We start from the raw sequence: 21,839 nt of genomic DNA on the forward strand, positions 1-21,839 counted from the left end.
AAATCGCTGGTCATCATTCATCTTTCGTCTTCCATCTTAGTCACGTTAGTGTTCTCCTCTAACACTACAATTGAATGCCTTTGAGGGTCCAAAGACGTGTTACCTTTCTTAACCCTAAAAAACACCCTCAATGCTCCATTTTCCTTTTGTTTCGCCCCCACATTCTCCACTGCTTCATTAACGAAACTTGCCCAGCTAACTCCATTGGTTTTGGGCCTTAGGCCTGTCCCTACAGTAAAACGAGTCAACTGCCCAGTCCCTATACTTTTACTCACTTCTGTGAAATTTGTGATTGGTGCACTATCTCAGTCTCTTTTAAATCGGCAATAAATTTAAAATGTGATCCCTGCACAATTGTCTTTTTATTACTTTCCCCAATTACATTATTCTCCCTGATATCATTTTTCCTCAAAGGATGCCTAGATTTCCGGGCAATGATCATCCAAGATCCATACGACTCTACCTTCCCCCTTCGATCAAGGACCTCCAGTGCCAGATTCTGCACAATTATATCGGCCTCATCATCATGTGACGTTGGGTTTTCTCTCCTAACTTCTGGGTAAACCTCTTTCGCATAGCCAAAAATACCGCATTCAAACACGCATTTGGTAGCCCTTCATACTCAGTTCTTTGAACTTTGCCTTCAGTCCTTATTTTCGACAGTAATGGTTGCCTGAGATCAACATTGACCGTCATACATGCAAATCGATCAGGAGCTCCGTTGTCAGTGTTCTCATTTATCTTGATCACATGTCCAATTGTACTACCCACTGCCTTCAATAAGCATTTCTTGTACAAAGCTCCGGAGAACCCTGGAAGACTTTCCATACTACCACTTGATGAGGATGGCTTTGAGCCGTCAAGAAAGACGTCGACCATGGTTGCACCGTTAAGTATTGCCTGTAAATTACCCATGGATCCTCCGAAAACGCCTTAGTATAGTCCTCCATTACTTGAAACTTAACAAGATAATAGTCATTTTCTAACTCCATCAGTTGAAACGCTTCACTTGGCTTCCATAACCCATAATCTTACTAGTCAGCACACTGAAGCCAATCTTCCTACCAATTAATTTCATGATAATGGACTTAGACATACTTCTTTGAATCAACGTATGAACTCTCCCAGAAAACTTTATATTCGGGATGCCATCCACCATCTCAGTAATCATTAACACCCTGTTTTAAATCAAAATCGTCATCTTCATAATCTTCCTCGCCTTTGTTATTTCTATCCCAGGCAATAAGCTTATCCTTAAAGGTGACCGGGGCCTCTTCTCCTCTATCCACCGCCATGTCCCCAACATCCGAGGGATCATCTTCCCTTTGCCTGACTTTCTTCGTCGCCCTCCCTAAGCCACTCTTTCTTGCCGCCTGACTTTGCATGATTTTAATTCAGATTTTTTAAGGTATATTATTTAATAGAAAACATTTTCTTTTGTTGTTTAACCTGAATTGTAATAAAGATTCTACATTATAATTGGTGTTGTTAAGCCCAATTTCTGCCCGGGCTCAATCAAACCAGCCCAAATTAAACACCACACTAAACCGACTACTAACTTCATCACCCTACTAAACCATCCACTACCTCCATCACCTCCACACCCTCCACTACCTCCATCACCCTACTTGTTATAAGTTGTAAAATTTGGATATAAAAGCCATGGAAAAAACTATTGTAAAGGGGAGGAATTTTTTTTTAGAGAATACACATACGAAATCAAAGAGAATACAAATCAGATTTTTAAGGTAACTTTTTATATTAGTCAATTTTGTTTCCTTTGGCGTTCACATTTTTTCTTTACACAAACGAAAGAAGGGAAAAGAGAAGGAGTTTACCTCTAATTTTATTTTCTTTCTGATTTGGCCCCAAAGTTTTCATTTTTAATTCAATTTAACCCTTTCTTTATTTTTGTTATTTTACTTGTTAAATTAATTAATTTGAGCTTTATTCTCATTATTTTTATATTTATTTTTATTATTTTCTATTAGTTTAATTAATTTGAGTTATGTTTCATATTATTATATTATTTGTTTATTATTATATATTTATTATGTAAATATATATATATATATATATTCTTAAGCGAAGTTAATTATTTTAAATATAAATTTTATTATACATAGACTTATTATATTTTTTATACCATTGTTTATTATCGGTTACCATTTTTATATCAAATTATTATTATTTACTATTTCTCACTATTACTAATTTAACATTGATATTCCTTTTTTTACTATTATTCCCCATATTTAATGTTATCGTCAACATATTTTTGTTATTATCATTATGTTTTTAATATTATTATTAATACTATTAGCACGATGTTTATTACATTATTGTATTTATTATTACTGTTGTTTTATTAATTATTTCTATCAATTACTATTATTATTATTATATTTTATTTATATATGGTTAGCATTATTCTCATATTATTATTTTCATGTTGTCTATTATTGTAATACCCGAAAATTTTTATAGTAAAATATTATCCGTGATATAGTAAAATAAGGAAATAAAGTGACAAAAGGGAAATTTTGAGTTATGTAAATATTGGGAATATATTATGACATATTGATTCAAGAAAGGATTAAATTGTAAAAGTGAGAAAAGTTTTGTGGCCCAAAAGTAAATACTCAAAATTTGAAGGATTAAAGTGTAAATATGAAAAGTTGAAGGACTAATAGTGCAAATATTTTAAGGGTGGAATGATCTAGAAACCAAGGAAAATTGATGAATTAGGACCAAATTGAATAGGTGAAGAATTATGAGGGACTAAATTACAATTTTACTAAATTAAGTGATGACTCAAGATTGGAATTTTAAAAGATCACAAAGGGCAAAATGGTCAATTGGAAGAGAGAGAAATCTAGAGACAATGATGATGTTGGAGATATTTTAGATAAATTAAATAAATAAATATTAGTTTATTAATACTTTAAATTGATTTTTAAATGATATTTTATTATTTTATTATTATTTTATTTAATATATATATATGTAAGGAAAGAAAGGGGAGGATGATCACCATTCTCATACAACTAACGTGAGAAGAAGAAGAAGAAGAAAGAAAGTTTTCCTTTTCTTACAATTTAGTCCTTCCTCCAAAAATTCATTATTTTCACTTAAAAATTGAAAGAATTTTCATAGCCATCAAGAGAGAAAGATAGCAAGGAGATGATGGGGAGCAAGAATATCAAGTTGGATTCAAGAAATAGAAGCTGGAGGAGAGAGAAAAATCAAGTTAAAGACTGAAGTCAATAAGAAAAGTAAGTACATCAAGATTTCAATATGTTTTTAAGTTTGTTATTATTAACAAAGCATGAAAATAATATTATAGTAGAGTTTTCTTACATAAGGTCCTATGTTCTTGATATGTTAGTGAAGAGAAAATAAGAGAAAGTGATGAGAAATGGTGTAGAAAAAGAAAATAAGGGTGTTATAACATGGTAATTAATATCTTGCACTAAAATAGTTATGGACAGTAGCAGTAGTCTAACTTTGAAAAATCACCAAAAATTGTAGAAATCTAATTATAGGATGAATAAAGTAGGAGATTAAATCTTATTGAGTCTAGTTTCTTATAGAAGAAACGGTGCAAGTAATGGATTTTTAAATCATGAAATATAATGAATTTTGTGAGACAAGGTCAGAATGAATTCGGGTTCCCAAATTCTGACTTTGGAAAATCATCAAAAATTGGATAGAAATAATTAGGGGCTTAAATTTATATGTTTAGAACCATGAATGAGTCTATTTTCAATAGAAATAAACGTGAATACCATTAAAATTATGTACGAGGAGATAATTAATTTTTAGTAAAGAAGGGTCAGAACTGTCACACAACAGAACATGGGTAACTTTAAAGAATAAACTATACTTATTGGCTAAACTAAAAATTCTGAAAATTTTATGGAAAGAACATATATGAGTCTAGTTTCAGGGAAAATTTTTTTATCTTAATTTGGAGCTCTATATATCAAGATATAAATAATTTAGAAACTATGACATAGATGGACAACTTGAATATTCATAAAAGTAAATAAAAAAAATATATAGATAATGTTACTTACAAGTGTGTTATATACATTAAGGATGTGGAATGGAGAGGAGGAGGAGGAAAACATATATGAATATTCATTTAGCATGGCTAGAGCTGATCATGGGCTGGGTGGCCCGGCCCGGCCCAAAGGCCCCCTAGAAAAATGGGAGGGTTTGGGTAAAATATAGGCCCGAAAAATGGGCTTGGGTAAAAAACGAGGCCCGTTTAGAAAGCGGGCAGGCCTCGGTAAGAGTTTTTTTTGGCCCGCCCGCCCGCCTTAATTATATATTAATATATATTATTTTATTTTATTTTAATTATTTTAATTTTTAATATAACTATTTTTATTATATTATTAATTTGTGTATTGTTTTAAGAATTGTTTTAGTATTATTTTATTTGTTTTAATATTTGTTTTATGTTTTTAAATATATTTGATTTATTATATTTTTAATTTTTTATTTAATGAAATAAAAAATTAATATGGGGGCTCGGCTTAGTAATTTTATTTGGGCCGGGCCGGCCTGGGCCTAGTAGACGGGCCTAAAAATTTGTATGGGCCCGGCCCGAACCCGGCCCGACCCGGCCCATGATCACCTCTAAGCATGGCTAATTTGCATATTTTAGGCTCAGGGACTAAATTGAATAAAAGTAAAACTTTATGGGCAATTTTGTAAAAATGTTAGAAATGACCAAATTGCATGAAATGGATTATTTTATTATTTAAATTAAAAAATTGAATAAAATTATTAATTTAGTTCAAGATAGGGGGAAAACATGTTTTAGGGATTAAATTGAAAAGTGTTGAAATTATGGAAAATTATGATATTTTATAGAATTCATGGACTGTTATCAATATGTATGAGAATAGTAGCTGAAAATAAGGATTAAATTGCAAGAATTTTATTTTCCTGACCCTAAGGATGAAATCGTCATTAATTAAAAGTTTATGGGCAAAATGGTAATTTTGTCTAGAGCATTAATTAAATGCATTAGAATATGAAATGAATGAAAATGATGATCAAATTTATTTATAAAGATCCGGACGACTCAAATATGAGACTTGATCGTGGAAAAGAAAATATATCGGATTAAAAATTATAAACACAAACAAGCAATGAAGTAAGTTGGTGTAACTTGAATTGTATTTTAAATACTTGAAATATGTGGTTATGTGATGAAAATATGATTTGAATGTTCAATTCATGATATTTGATGAAATATTGATAATACTCGATATAAATTGAAAATAAATCCCGGTTGAATGAAAGGAAATTTTGACGGATCTCTGAAAAGGAATTGACGGTAAAAAGGATCTAGCCCGGACGGGTGATCCTATTCTGATATAGCCCTCCCGAAGAATACGTGTAAAATGGATTTAGCCCGGACGGGTAATCCAAATTAGGGTCTGAATTTAGCCTGGACTGGTAATTCAGATCCAAGCTCATTAGAGTAATTGTCGTCTGAGGATTTAGCCTGGGACCGGTAATCCCGACAATACTCTATGAGTTTATATTCTGAGGATTTAGCCTGACCTGGTAATCCCACTGTAAGGATGAGGTTCATGAGTGTGCTCTCGAAATGAAATGTGTAAGATCATGGTTGAAAGATACCATGGCGACTGATATGAAATGTGTAAGACCATGGTTGAAAGATACCATGGCAACTGATATGAAATGTGTAAGACCATGGTTGAAAGACACCATGGCAACTCGATATGAAATGTGTAATACCATGGTTGAAAGATACCATAGCGACTGATATGAAATGTGTAAGACCATGGTTGAAAGATTCCATGGCAGCCTGATATGAAATGTGTAAGACCATGGTTGAAAGATACCATGGCAACATGACAGAAAATGAGTAGGACCATAGTTGAAAGACATTATGGCATCATGTCAAAGATAAATAAGACCGTGGATGGGAGACGCTATGACATCTGTTGAACAATTGATATTCAGGTAATATGTATCAGATGACGAATGGTTATATGAAATAATTATGAAGATAGATAAACGAAATAAGTATAAGTACATGGAATATAATTTATGTTAAGTTTGATATAAGCTATTACCGGAATAAATATACATAAAATATATGGAAATGATGGAGCATGAAATATTGATATAATTAAATGAATGATATATGCTTATGAAGAAACGGTAAGAGAATGATATGTTTCATGACATGTACATATATGATTATCTTTGATATGTTGATACAAGGAAATTATGTAAGTAAAGGCAATTATTAAACTCAAGTGTGGCATGTCGAGAAAATAAGTATATCAATGTTGAATTTATATGAAATATGTGCAAGTATACTAACAATGATATGGCTTGACGCTTAGACAAAGGTCAAGCTATTTATTGAATGGTAACATGTTTAATTATAAGAAGCATTGAAATGGTAAGTACTTAGATGAAAATAAAATTTAAGATTTTGCGAAATTTTTTATGATCCCGATTTAATTCCGGTTGGTTTTTAATGTATGTTTGGGGCTTCGAGGGCCCAATAAAGAGACGTTATGATTATTTTCAAAATATGAATAATAAATGAATCAGAATTATCTAAAAATGTTTAGTAAACTCCGGTAATGCCTCGTACCTATTCTGGCAATGGATACAGGTAAGGGTGTTACAATTATCATCATTTTTAAAAAAAAATCTATGTCCTTAATTCATTTATCCATTGATCTTCTCTCAAAATTTTTCAAAATAAAGGCAATGTTCGGCATTTAAAGAATTCGAAGAATCGTGCCCTAACGTACTGGGTTTCGCTTTCTTTGTTTGTCTTGAATATTCGAATATCCTCTTACCAGTTCACTCTCAAAAATTTTCAAAATAAAGGCAATGTTCGGTATTTAAAAAATTCGAAGAATCGTGCCCTAACGTACTGGGTTTCACTTTCTTTGTTTGTTTTGAATATTCGAATATCCTCTTAAGGCTAAAACGCACGTTTTAAAGGCGAGCTCACAATTGAGGGTCAAAAATGTTGCGTACTGGATGTAATGTTTTACCTTGAGGTGAGATGGTCTTTAATACACATTTGACTTACCTAAATGTTTTAAAAGCCAATAAAAGGAGGATCGCATTTTAAACTCTATCCAAATCTTTAATTTTCGACATTAAGACACTAAATAATCAATCAAGTACCAATTTTGGGCGTGTTGAGGGTGCTAATCCTTCCTCGTACGTAATTGACTCCTGTTTCTATTTTCGTAGACTAAAATCGTCGTTTTGAAAAATTTATTTATTTATTAAAAACGACCGTGTTTTAAGGTGATTCAATCACACCCTATTAAAAACGATTGGTGGCGACTCCCAACTTTTCGTTTTCAAAAGTCGATTTCCCATTTTCAAAAAAATGGTTTCGACAGCTTGGCGACTCCACCGGGGACCAATAAGAGAGTCGAGCTGTAAATTGATTTTTTTTTGTCTTCTTGTCAAAAGTTAGAAATTTGATTTTTCTAAAAATACACGATCCTCGTTTTGCATTTCCTGTGTTCTTGTTGAGTTTGTTGTTTCGTTGAATTTCTTTATATACTCTCGCATCATATCGCATGACCGTTGTGGTCACACATTTTAAGTGGGAGTGAGAAACTATGTTTTCGTGAGGTTTTCATCTCCGCATGGGATAGGGGATCGCTTCCGGAATACATCCGTACTTATGTCTTCGTGAGGTTTTCACCTCCGCATGGGCATAAGGAAATGTATTCCCTTGAACCGAACTTAATCCATATGAACCTATAATGGGCGAGGGTCGAGGAATCTGCTGGTTCAGGTACCTTTACAATAGAACTAAACCACATATAGTGAGCCGTAGGAACCCGCCATAGGTAGAATTACACCTAGCCTTAGTGGTTGCCCGAATAGGCATTTGATAATTTCTTGATTGCTTTGATTTCTATTCTTGTGATGATTCTGGCTGGTGTTTTTCCTTCTTTCTCTACTAGTGATTGCATAACATTTTCATCATAAAAGGAGGTATCAATATACGGTTCGGTTACTAATAGAAAGTTTTTCCATGAAGAACGAATTCCTTGATAAAGTGAAAGACAACGCGTTTGTCCAAAGATGGTCGGAAAATGCACAGTTAGAGAAAGGTGACAGTTTGACAAAGGATACACGTCAGAGTTATGGGACTTTACCCGTATTAGTGTGGTTCAGAATGATCTTCAGGAGTTGAAAAAATTATGGAGTCACTGGATGAGGAGATGAAGCAGCTACTCTACTGTAATTATGGTGATATTCCTTATCTCCTCGATGTTAAGGTAGATAGGTATTTGTTCCGCGCCATGGCTCAATTTTGGAATTCCGCCTACAGTTGTTTTACTTTCGGAAAGGTGGATCTAGCACCTACTGTCGAAGAATATACAGCTTTGCTTCGTTGTTTGAGGTTTCAAGTTGATAAGATTTATTCTAGAGCTGTCAATACCCCAACCTTTGTAAAGAGGTTGATGAACATCACTAGGATGAGTGAGCAGTGGGTTGCAGCTCGAGTCTAACAGAAAGGTAATAGAAAATGCATCCCTTGGGAAAATTTGAGAGATCTGATCCTGACACACCCTGACATGAAGAAAAGATTTGATGTCTTTGCCTTGAGCGTTTATGGTTTGGTTATTTTCCCTAAGGCTTTAAGGCATGTAGATGAAGCAGTCGCTGATCTATTTGACCGATTTGGTAAGGGAGTCACTCCTGTTCTTGCAATCTTGGCTGAGACTTTTAGATCTTTGAGTGTATGTCAAAGGGCAGGTGAAGGCAGATTCATTGAGTGTGCACAACTCTTGTTAGTGTGGTTTCATAGCCACTTTTGAAGGGTAGAAAAGGCCTCTTACAGACCTTTTCTTGGAGATTACTCACCTTTGAAGGAGATAGTGACCATATCGAGAAGAGATGACATAACAGAGGAAAAATGGATGGCGATACTTCAAAATCTCCAAGAGGATGATATCGAATGGCAAGCCCCTTGGTTGGTTTCCGATGAGATTCTCTACCGATGTGGGAGTTATGATTAGGTCCCTTTGTTGGGGATTTGGGGAGCCATTGGATACGCCCTTTTACTTGTATTGAGACAATATAGATCGAAATAATTTATACCGATGACGCATGAGCTAACTCAGAGTGGGTTCTCGTATGGGGAGAAAGACTCCAAGAAAAAGAGCCGCGAGATTTATAATGCCTGGAACCAAACCTGTCGGATAAAGGGAGTTGTTGTGAATCCAATGGTGACTCCTAAATATAATGAATTGTGGAGTAGAAGGGTTAACGACAATATCCTGAGGCCAAATTTAGAAGAAGCTCGACCGATAGAGGAATATCTGCGAGTGGTCCCCTCCGAATTGGAAATCATAAAGCAAGACTTTGAAAAGAAAACCTCGGAGTTAGAAAGGAAAATAGAGCAGTTGGAGGAGGAAAAAGTGTACTTAAAGCTGGATGTTGATGTTCAAAAATTTGAGGCTGAGAATTTGAAGAAGAGAAAGGGAGAGGTTGAGGAGGACCTGGATAGTCTGAAAACTGATTACAAGCAGCTGTACAAGTCAATGAGAAATGCTGGCTTATGTAAAACGTCTGAACAGTGGAGGCAAAAAATCCAAGAGGAAAAGCCTAGGGCTGATTGGTGGGAGAAAAAGTTCCATGATGCTCAAGCTTGAGAAGTCACTTGTAAAAAGAGTTTGGATGATAGCCAGAATGAAAAACAAATGTTAAGAACTCGGATGGCAGAGTTAGAAATGGCACTACAGCAACATCAGAGTCGTAACTCAGTGATTGAATTAAGGGCTAGCCTAAGTAAGATCGAGAATTTGAAGGGGAAAGTAGAAGAACTTGAGACAACACTTCAGAACTGTGAGAATCAGATTGAATTATTGGAAGCAAATAATGAGCAACTAGAGGAGCAACTTCACTGATCTCAGGATCAGGTCCAAGATAGGGACTACCTCATGGGCGAAGCTATAACTCAGATACGAGAGGTGGCTGATCATTTATAGACTTTGGCGGTCCAAGCAGATGTGCTAAGAGTCAAATATGAGTTAGAGTCAGATCGGGGGCGAGAGTTAGCCTGCCTTCTTAGGAAAGTAAAAGCTTTGGGTGTTAGGGCAAGACCGTATATGTAATTCATTTTATGTAAAAGATTTTGTTTTTCAGTAAGTTTTCTAAATGGAATTGAATTCAAATCGATGTCTCCTTTTTTTATTCATATCATGTATTTGTATTGCATAGCATCATAAACATTAAGTTGCACAAAAGAACCCTATTAATTAGTGATAATTTATCTAGTTACCCTGGAACATCGTTACTATACACGGAGGAAAACAAGGGATATGGATCAGAGGTTAGAGAAATTAGAACAAATGCAAAAGGAGATACAGGAGCAACTGCAAGCTCAGATGCAAGAACAACTGGCTAAGATCTAGCAGGAGATGAGGGATCAAATCTTGAGTCCCGAAAAACATCTTTGAGTCACAGAACAACATGATGAGCCGGTGACACAATTTCTTGAAGGAGGGTCGACAAAGGAAAGGGCCTATGGGTGATCTCGAGAATGACAACGATGACTCGCTTGTCCTACAAGCTTTGCCCGATAAATATTCAAACACGACCACCAAAGGTGTCATTAATGTTAAACCTCTCAGATCTTCAAGACTTCGACACCGATAAACTTTTCAACGGGCTCGTGCTCTAACCCTGAAGACAATATGGCAAATCCCACGATCCCTGATTTCGATGAGGTTGAAGGGAAAAAAGTAAGGGCAGAGTTCCCAAAGTAGCTCGAAGATCGGTGCAAATGGATAGAGGAGAAGTTTAAGGAACTAAAAAGTGCTGATCATTATTACGGAGTTGACGTAAAGGAACTTAGTTTGGTCCCGGACTTAATACTTCCTCTGAAGTTCAAGATGCCAGAATTTGAAAGATATAATGGAACCAACTGCCCTGAGGCTCACATTACAATGTTCTATCAGAGAATGACGGGATATGTCAACAATGACCAATTGTTGATTCACTGTTTTCAAGATAGTTTGACTGGGGCCGCAGCCAAATGGTACAATCAGTTGAGCCGTGCTCAGGTCAAATCATAGAAGGATTTGGCGCAGGCCTTCATGAAACAGTATGGCCATGTGAACGATATAACGCTTGACAGGATTACATTACAGAACATGGAGAAAAGGTCGGGTGAAAGCTTCAGGAAATACGCCCAGAGGTAGAGGGAAGTCGTTACGCAAGTCCAACCACCACTGCTGGAAAAAGAAACAACTATGCTGTTTATTAATACCTTGAAGGCACCTTTCATTAATCATATGTTGGGGAGAGTGACTAAGAGTTTCGTAGACATAGTGATGTCTGGTGAAATAATAGAAAATGCAATAAGGTGCGGGAAGATAGAAATGGGGGAAAGCACGAGAGGATCAGCCCTAAAGAAAAAAGAAAGCGAGGTAAGCAATGTGAGCTCAGGCTATTCAAAACTTGTCACAGTTAATTAATCGAGAACGGTAGTCACAAGCCAACAAGCTTCACCAAGGCAGGAGCCCAACATAAAGAGAAATACGGAGATGATACAATTTACCCCTATCCAGTGACATATAAGGAGCTATACAAAAGATTATTTGATGCACATGTTGTAGCACCGTTCTACTCAAAACTCATGCAACCTCCATATTCTAAGTGGTACAATGATAACGCCTAATGCGAATACCACGCGAGAATCACGGGGCAGTCGATAGAAAATTGCATCCCTTTTAAGATGTTAGTCGAAAGGCTCGTTGAAATGGGTATTGTGAAGTTAGACAACAGGTCTGGCGTAGAAAATTTATTACCCAACCATACTGATGAGGGGGTAAACGTAATAATCAATGATGCGGAGAAAAGAATTTGACAGGTATTCACCTTTGCATACTTGGGAGTGTTTTAAACGATGGGACGGTGGAAGAGATCCCTGTATTTTTTAGGGCTAATCTAGAGTCATATTCAAAACACACTTGTTGCTTTAAGCCTAGAGGCAATAAGAATCCTTTTGTGAAATAGGCTTATGTCTAGCGTCTTTATTTCAATGAAATACATTCTTTTGTTTCTTATTTCAAACATTTGTTCTTTACCATTTCATTCATGATCATACCACACGAGTAAATATTCTTGGTTTCTTTTGTTCTTCAAATTTTCTTTCATTCTTATAATAGGTCTCCAGATATCAATGATATGAGTGACACTGTTACTAACTTAGAATCTCCTTTTAAGCGAGATATGTGTTTAGTGAGACCTCAAGACTTTGAAGATGACTAAGATTGTAGCTTATCTCCTGATCTGTTGATGACGATAAACAAGATGAAAAGCAAACCTCATGTCGCAAAGAATCAGTGAAACCCATAATTTTCTTCTATATGGGGCATGTGTGCCGTCAGGCTGATTTCGCCAAAAGCCTCTGACGAGTATCGCTTCTTTTTGTGGTTGTCAATTATGTTGTCAAGTGGATAAAAGCTGCCTCATATGTCAATGATACGAGGTCAATAGCCAGCATTTTCTATGTTAGTATGGAGTACCGATATATCTGACGATGTACTAAATTTAAATAGCAATACGATATCTGAAGCATCCGGGCTGTTCAATATTAAATACCATATCGCCCGAAAATGAATGGTGCAAAAAAAAAAAAGGATCATGGGAGCCTCTATCAGAACCTCTACCGGGGCAACGTTTTTCATTAATTTATGGAATGATTGCAATTTTGGCAAGGTCTTTTCTCCACAAGTTTCGTTAGAGTTGAGTAAATCCAATTCTGATGATCAAGTGAACCTGATTGAAAAAGAAGGTCGAAAATTATCCGTTACGGTCAAATGATACGAAGTGATGACAGAAAGATCATTCCAGAAAATTTCATCAAGGAAACTTAGTTTTGAGAAGAATCCTTCCCATACAAAAGGATCTCAGTGAAAATGGATGTCAAATTGGGAATGACCTTATCCTTAGTGGGGGCATCGATGTTGATTAAGATAAATGGAAAGAACTTGCCTGACCTTGTGAACTTGGATTTAATCGAAGAATACTTCACTTAAAAAAAAAAGAAGAAAAAAAGGAAAGAGAAAAAAGGAAAAGGAAAAAGAAAAAGAAGAGAAAAACAAAAAAGAGAAAGAAAATAAAAGCAAAGGAGAGGCCAAGGCGAAAACCCGCAAAGAGCGCTTTGAGACCAAAGGGGATTTGAGTTGAAAACCCGAAAAGGGTGACTCAAATTTGGATCGAAAGTGGGGCATACAGTAGTCTTACTATGCCTGAGTTAACAATGAGGAAGTATGCTACATCTTGGGGCATTGACAAAGTACTTCAGATCACCTAAACACATATTGAGCTCAAATGGTCATCAAGAAGTTTGTACAGAGAAGCTCAGGCTGCGATATCTGGGGCACTTAATTTTCTATCTTACCCATGTTTACTATCCCTTGTTACCTTATTCTTTTCGATATACGCCCCAATCATTTTTATTTTATTACCTTGGATATCTCCGATTACTTTAATTGTTGCGAGCTATGCTCTTAATTAATTTCATTCTTATCTCTTACCATGATCTCTTTCAAGCATTTTGAATTGAAATATAGATTAAAATATTTCTACAAAGGAGATTCTGCTTATGACTCTAGAAGTTTCTAAATAATACGGGAACCTGAAACATGACTGTTGTTTAGAATTTACCGAACCTAAGGGTTGGAATTGTCTGAGAGACTACCCCTTAAGATTTTCTGTCAAATATATCAGAGACAAATATTACATCAAAGGTATAATCTTGACGAATAGCAAGCAATGTCAACCCAAGCTTTAAAAAGGGATCATTCTCGAGAGAAAGATGGTATTTTGCATCCATGCAAATATCAAGCATGTACATCTGGTCATGATACCCAATGAATGGTGTAGTAGACCAAATTAATGGAAGAAGAGTCAAATCTTGTACCCTTAAAATTACGGAGGAATGAATTGAAGAAGAATTAGATTATATTCCCCCGAGTTGCAGTAGGAGAGTTTGAAGATGATGCAAGCCTTATATCCCATGAAGTACAGTGGACTGGACCTTGAAATTATAGTGGGGCAAACCAGTTGAAGAAAATAGATTGTTTCTATGAGTTTTCTGTCGGAAAGTAGCAGCTGAACAAGAAAAACTCATGTCAGTGAAGCGATAGCCTTAACAGACAGCGAGTTATGGTAGCCCAAGCCTTAAAATGGGATTATTTTCATGACATTCTGCATTCGTACAAATGTCATTCATAATACATTTAGTTAGGGGCATTTGATTCATGTTGATCATAGCATCCTAATCATTTAGCATAAGCATAAACCACAGGAAATCACTTCTACAGATGGATTCCCCAGTGGACAGTGTAGTAAGATTGATTAAAATTACAGATTTCTGCAAGCCTTATCCCACTGAGCAGGAGTGGAATAGGCTAAATATAACAGATCTCATCCTACTGGCAGGAGTGGAATATATCAAATTTCGACAGATCTTATATTCGCTGATCAGGAGCAGAGCAGATCAAATTTTGGCGAATCTTACCTCCATGTATCGGCAATGGAGCAGATTTCAGCCACCAGCCTTATCTTCACTGAGCAAGAGTGAAGCAGGCTAAATATAGCAGATCTTATCCCACTGGCTAGAGTGGAACAGATCAAATTTCGACAGATCTTATCTTCGCTGAGCAGGAGCGGAGCAGATCAAATTTTGGTGAATCTTATCTCCATTTAGGCAATGGAGCAGATTTCAGCCACAAGCCTTATCCCACTGAGTAGGAGTGGAACAGGCTAAATATAGCAGATCTCATCCCACTGACAGGAGTGGAGCAGATCAAATTTCAGCGGATCTTGTTTCCATGTATCGGCAATAGAGCAGATTTCAGCCACCAGCCTTATCTTCACTGAGCAGGAGTGGAGCAGACTAAACTCTAGATCTTATCTTTGCTGAGCAGGAGTGGAGCAGATCAAATTTTGACGAATCTTATCTCCATATATCGGCAATGGAGCAGATTCAAACCACCAGCGTTATCCCACTGAGCAGGAGTAGAACAGGCTAAATATAGTAGATCTCATCCCACTGGCAGGAGTGGAACAGATCAAATTTCAGTGGATCTTATCTCCATGTATCGGCAATAGAGCAGATTCAAACCACCAGTCTTAACCCCCTAAACAGTAGGGTAACAGGCTAAAAACTACAGATCTTGTCTCCTTAAGCTGTAGTGGAGCAGATCAAAGATACACGCTTTAACTCCTTAAGCAATAGGGTCACAAGTTAAAGATTATAGATCTTATCTCCCTAAGAAATAGTGGAACAGATAAAAGATACACGCCTTAACCCCCTAAGCAGTAAGGTAACAGGCTAAAATTTACAGATCTGGGCTCGTCGAGCAGTGGCGGAGCAGATCAAAGATACATGCCTTAACCCCCTAAGCAGTAGGGTAACAGGCTAAAATTTACAGATTTGGGCTCGCCTAGCAGTGGCGGAGCAGGTCGAAGACTCGCCTTAACCTTCTAAGCAGTAGAGTAACAGGCTAAAGTTTACAGACTTGGGCTCGCTGAGCAGTGGCGGAGCAGATCAAAGATACATGCCTTAACCCCCTAAGCAGTAGGGTAACAGGCTAAAATTTACAAATCTGGGCTTGCCGAGCTGGTGGAGTAGGTCGAAGACTCGCCTTAACCCCCTAAGTAGTAGGGTAACAAGCTAAAGTTTACAGACTTAGGCTCGCCAAGCAGTGGTGGAGCAAGTCAATAACTCGCCTTAGCTTCCTAAGCAGTAGGGTAACAGGCTAAAATTTACAGATCCTAACTCTCCGAGCAGTGGTGGAGCAGGTCGAAGACTCGCCTTAACCCCCTAAGCAGTAGGGTAACAGGCTAAAATTACAGATCTTATTTTCGTTGAGCAAGAGCGGATCAGATAAAGTTCCAACAAATCGTATCTTCATTTAGAAGCAATAGGATACCGTGGGTTGCGATAAGGTTACACTAAGAAGCCAAGATCTGACAGGACCGGGCAAAATTGGCCTTTGTAATCTTTGCTTTGTTCCCATTACATGACAACGAGGAAAGAGGGGCAGTTGTTAAGCCCAATTTCTGCCCGGGCCCAATCAAACCAACCCAAATTAAACACCCCACTAAACCGACCACTAACTCCATCACCCTACTAAACCATTCACTACCTCCATCACCCCCACACCCTACTAAACCATCCACTACCTCCATCACCCTCACTAACTCCATCACCCTACTTGTTATAAGTTGTAAAATTTGGCTATAAAAGCCATGGAAAAAACTATTTCTAAAAGGGGGAATTTTTTTTGGAGAATACACATACGAAATCAAAGAGAATACAAATCAGATTTTTAAGGTAACTTTTTATATTAGTCAATTTTATTTACTTTGGCGTTCACATTTTTTCTTTACACAAACGAAAGAAGGGAAAAGACAGGAGTTTACCTCGATTTTATTTCCTTTCGATTTGGCCCCAAAGTTTTCATTTTAATTCAATTTAACCCTTTTTATTTTTGTTATTTTTTGTTAAATTAATTATTTGAGCTTTATTCTCATTATTTTTATATTTTTATTATTTTCTATTAATTTAATTAATTTGAGTTATGTTTCATATTATTATATTATTTATTTATTATTATATATTTATTATGTAAATATATATATATTCTTAAGCGAAGTTAATTATTTTAAATATAAATTTCTATTATACATAGACTTATTATATTATTTTTTATACCATTATTTATTATCGGTTACCATTTTTATATCAAATTATTATTATTTACTATTTCTCACTATTACTAATTTAACATTGATATTCCAATTTTTATTTTTTTTACTATTATCCCCATATTTAATGTTATCGTCAACGTATTTTTTGTTATTATCATCATGTTTTTAATATTATTATTAATACTATTAGCACGATGTTTATTACATTATTGTATTTATTATTACTGTTGTTTTATTAATTATTTCTATCAATTACTATTATTATTATTTTTATTATTTATATATGGTTAGTATTATTCTCATATTATTATTTTCATGTTGTCTATTATCATCATTTTTTAAAAAAAAATCTATGTCCTTAATTCATTTATCCATTGATCTTCTCTCAAAATTTTTCAAAATAAAGGCAATGTTCAATATTTAAAGAATTCGAAGAATCGTGCCGTAACGTACTTCGCTTTCTTTGTTTGTCTTGAATATTCGAATATCCTCTTACCAATTCACTCTAAAAAATTTTCAAAATAAAGGCAATGTTCAGTATTTAAAGAATTCGAAGAATCGTGCCCTAAAGTACTGTGTTTCACTTTCTTTGTTTGTTTTGAATATTCGAATATCCTCTTAAAGCTAAAACGCACGTTTTAAAGGTAAGCTCACAATTGAGGGTAAAAAATGTTGTGTCATAACGTACTGGATGTAATGTTTTACCTTGAGGTGAGATGGTCTTTAATACACATTTGACTTACCTAAATGTTTTAAAAGCCAATAAAAGGAGGATCGCATTTTGAACTCTGTCCAAATCTTTAATTTTCGACATTAAGACACTAAATAATCAATCAAGTACCAATTTTGAGCGTGTCGAGGGTGCTAATCTTTCCTCGTACGTAACTGACTCCCGAACCGGTTTTCTATTTTCGCAGACCAAAATCTTCGTTTTGAAAAATTTATTTATTTATTAAAAATGACCGTGTTTTGAGGTGATTCAATTACATCCTATTAAAAACGATTGGTGGCGACTCCCAACGTTTTCAAAAGTTGATTTCCCGTTTTCAAAAGTTGATTTCCCGTTTTCAAAAAAATGGTTTCCACAAGTGTATTATACTGCCAACGTTGATTTTCCCATTATCAACCCAAACTTCTCTGGCAACAAGAACGCATACATTTATGCATCAACTTCTTCAGGTTCAAGGCAAATATTGAAGGCTCATTTACTTAGTACATACTTTGATATTGTTACACTTTTAGGGTATACAGTTTGAATACAGAGAGATGTTACATTATCATTTTGGATCCTAAGAAGAAGAATGCAGAAACCGATGCACTCCCTCCGAGCACTTGAACTTCCCTCTTGGTTTTCATGGTTACCTTGTATGAAACAGGATTTAAGTTGGGTGTTTGATCAAACTGTTTGAACCCGAGCTACAATCACGATCAACAGTATTACAATTGAGAGAATCAAGGAAGATCTGATTTCTTCCTCCAACTGACCTCTGGTTTCTTCATTAGGTTTTTCTCTCTTACCACTTCGGAACACCTCATTCAGAAGTGATTGGAATTTCAATACGAGCTCTGTGACTTTAGCTTTTGCAAAGTCCAATATCCACTGCAAGATGTCATTGTCTGGCTCTGCTTCACCGCTAGAATTCCCAGGCCTTCCATTTTCAACTGTAAGAAACATAACACCAGGGAAGGGAGTGTCGAATCATACAAAATAAAAAGAGCATTCATAATATGATATTGCTATCAGGAACAGACCTGCAGGGAGAGGCAAGTCAAGGAGCTTCCGAACCAACTCGTTGTTCTTTATAGCATCCCAAACAGCTTTATCAGATGATATTGAAACGACCAGCCTCTACGTGCACATCGATTCAATTTGGCAAAAAAAAAAAACCATGGTCAGAAGAACTTGAGGAACAATATCTGGTAAAACAAATATAGGCAAAGCACCTTGACAGATGGCTCAGTGAGGAGCAAAGTTAAGCCATCGTAAACTCTACCAAGACCTTGACATAGCAACCCTCTCGAGTGACAGCTGTCCAAAAGAGGCTTCAACCATTTAAATTCTGGTGTAGATGAAGAAATCCCATGTATGTAACTGGTCCACAAAACAAAAGCGAAATTGGATGAAGCGCTCCAAGGGAATAAGTGATGAGCATAAATTTCTCATATAAGAGATGCAAAACTACCAAAATCAACACAGCAAGCAGAAAGTGAGAAATCCCACTCACCTGTGGAGAGCAGCCAAAGCATTTTCAACTTCTGGTTTGGATGGAACTGGTCCCAAAATAAAATTATTGAAGGACCCAGTTCCTATTTTATTTTCATTTCCATCTACAGCTTCTAGTTTTTTGCAAATTTCATTTTGACAGGAAGAAGAGGAAGAAGGTCTAAGTGGAGAAGCATAATTGGATGGGACTGAAAGGTTAAGGTTATGTGAAGAGGAAGAAGAAACAGCAGAGAGAGTAGTGGAAGAAGAATTGAACTGAATCTTTGGAAAGTCGATGTGCATGGTTCCTCCTCCCATAGTTCTGCTAGCTAGTTTTCTGTAATCAAAAGTCTGGTTTTGTTTGGATAAGCCAAAGCCTAGCTTTTGCAGGGCACCCTATAGTAAGTTCAAGATTTTATCCCTTCCTTTGGTTTGACTGAGATTATATTCTTGCAGATAATTTTAAAATTTCATATGTAATTGTGATACATATTTTATATAATTATACATACGAAATCTTAATGTTACTTGAATTTTGTACATGTATATATTATTTTGAATAAAATTTATACATGCAATGAGTAAATTTAGAATAGTATCTAAAATTAAACTAAAATCAAAATTTTATTCCTACAATTAAAATAAATTAACGGCCATTATATATCAAATAAAAATTCTATATAAATTTCAGACTGATTCTAAAAACAAAAACTATTTCGATTTACTTCAAATGTAATATATATCTTCTTTCCTTTGAAAAGAAAAAAATAATGTAAATAGTTTGTGATTTCGAAAAGGAAACACAGACAAATCACCATAATTCAATTTTCTAACTTTTTTAAGATTTTTTTTTTTTGTTCAATAAGGAGAAGTCCTAAACGCCCTTATCTAAGACTTGTGTTGATTATTCAGCCAGCTCCCACATCTGCCATTAGCAAACTCCAGCTTCTAGCAAGTGAATCTTCTAGTATCTGCAGTTCATACGGGGGCCCTCTTTGAAGTGCCTCGCTCCAAAGTCAGCATCTCTGTTTGCCTCCCGTGTCACATGCCTGATCTCCCCCCCCCCTTTTAATATAATGAATTCGAATTTTTTAGATTTGATTAGTTGATAAAATGTAATTATATCGTAATTTATTTAGTTGTCATATTTAGTAATATATACTGTAATCACATTATAGTATATATAGGTCTTCTAAATTTATAAGGTTGTAAGATTAAAACAGTTTGAATTCAGAATATATGATAGCTCAAAATGATTCAAACACTAGAAATAGGAAGACACATGACATTGTCCCCTTTTCTTTCTCAAATTTTATCATAATGCTCACCTCCTTATATCTCCATTTCTTTGTAACACCCATTTCCCAAGGTAAATCGATAACTCGAGCAACGAATGTCACATTTGGCATTAAATTACTTAAATTTCAATTACTAACACTTAAAATGCATTAGGTTAACATTCAAATTATTATATTTACTTTTTCATTATCAAACACCATGTAATTTCCAATAATGTCATTTAAGTACAATTTAAACATAACACAGTACATATCATTTTTAAGTCCAAAATCATATCCCAAAAGAGTCTTGAAAATTTGAGAGTCAATGCGATCCCCATGAAGAAGTACTCTTCGTATCTTCTATCTATTTTTTTTACCTACGCGTTTAAATGTGTTAGTCTACATAAATACTTTAATAAGTGCTTAACTAAATTCAATCTTATCATATATATATATATAATTTATAAGTTTTTAATAACATTTATTCACAGTTTCTTTCACTAATATACTTAAACTTTTAATTCATTTTCTAAAATATAAAATCATTTAAATTAACTTTATAACTTATAGCTTTTACTTTAACACATATAGTCACTAATCAACTTTTACATTCACATATCAAGTCTTTTCTTAAATCACTTTCATATAACATATTTGATATATCACACATATATCATTTTGTATCGCTTTTATGCATTCACTTTGAATCATATAAATACATTCGTTATATTTTTATTTCACATGTATGTTCACTTTATTCACAATTCATAAAAGTAAAACATAACGTTGTATTCACAAACTTAGCACATTACATTTCAATTCACTATCATTAAGTACTTTGTTTTCTTATAATACTCCACCTAATATTTTATTTCACTATTTTAAAACACATAGTAATTTTTGAATATTTTACAATTTTATCCCCAAATTCATGAAAATCTAATATTTATTTTTATAACATTTGAATATCATTAGTCACTTCATGTAAACCTTTAATCACAATATTCATTTCATATATCAAATTTTACACACTTTACAATTTAGCCCTTTCTATAGTAATTTCACTATTCTACATCTATTCATTTATCAATCATTGACAAATAAATAATTTTTCACTCCTTATACTTTCATCCTTAGTTTTATAAAATTCACTAATCGCTAAATTATTACTTTATCATTTATTATATTGCTAACATACCTTTAATTACATATTCACTACTAAATTCAATATACATATTCAATAATCATAATTATATCTTATTTAATAATTTCATATTAAAATTTAAATACTCAAATATTCAAATTAAAAAAATTAACTTGTATTCAGTTAAGTACTTATCTATTTTTTTCATTTTCCTATGCTTTCTTTCACCTTCCTTCTTCTCCTCGTTGCTGTTTGTTATCGTCCCATGTTAAAATAATATATAGAAAATTTTACATTTTTTTATTTCAATTTCATCATTATTTTTCACCAACCAATCAAATTTCAATAAGTTTCATCCTTAATTACCTTATTTTCCCCTAAAATTTATGCCTCACTAGCTTAGGGATTTTAATGCATTCATTATGTCTACAAA

General features: G+C 34.7%; 1 protein-coding gene across 1 annotated transcript; it reads right to left on the minus strand.

The window, feature by feature from the left end:
• Window positions 1-17,912: 17,912 nt before the first annotated feature.
• On the minus strand, window positions 17,913-19,445 carry LOC108459636 (uncharacterized). The gene is made up of 4 exons (XM_017759036.2): window positions 19,005-19,445; window positions 18,724-18,871; window positions 18,532-18,628; window positions 17,913-18,441 (listed from the first exon to the last, which is right to left on the minus strand). The coding sequence occupies exons 1-4, from the start codon at window positions 19,298-19,300 to the stop codon at window positions 18,176-18,178; spliced, it is 807 nt and encodes a 268-aa protein (XP_017614525.1). The 5' UTR covers window positions 19,301-19,445; the 3' UTR covers window positions 17,913-18,175.
• Between the last annotated feature and the right edge of the window lie 2,394 nt (window positions 19,446-21,839).

Source organism: Gossypium arboreum, chromosome 11, assembly GCF_025698485.1.
Source record: "Gossypium arboreum isolate Shixiya-1 chromosome 11, ASM2569848v2, whole genome shotgun sequence".
Classification (NCBI taxonomy): domain Eukaryota; kingdom Viridiplantae; phylum Streptophyta; class Magnoliopsida; order Malvales; family Malvaceae; genus Gossypium; species Gossypium arboreum.

Excerpts from the sequence above, each read along its gene's own strand:
- LOC108459636 (XM_017759036.2), bottom strand. The coding sequence starts at position 19,300 with ATGGGAGGAGGAACCATGCACATCGACTTTCCAAAGATTCAGTTCAAT. Across the intron at positions 18,872-19,004 it reads GCTTTGGCTGCTCTCCACAG|TTACATACATGGGATTTCTT; the intron begins GTGAGTGGGATT and ends TTTGTGGACCAG. Across the intron at positions 18,442-18,531 it reads TGACTTGCCTCTCCCTGCAG|TTGAAAATGGAAGGCCTGGG; the intron begins GTCTGTTCCTGA and ends TGTTTCTTACAG.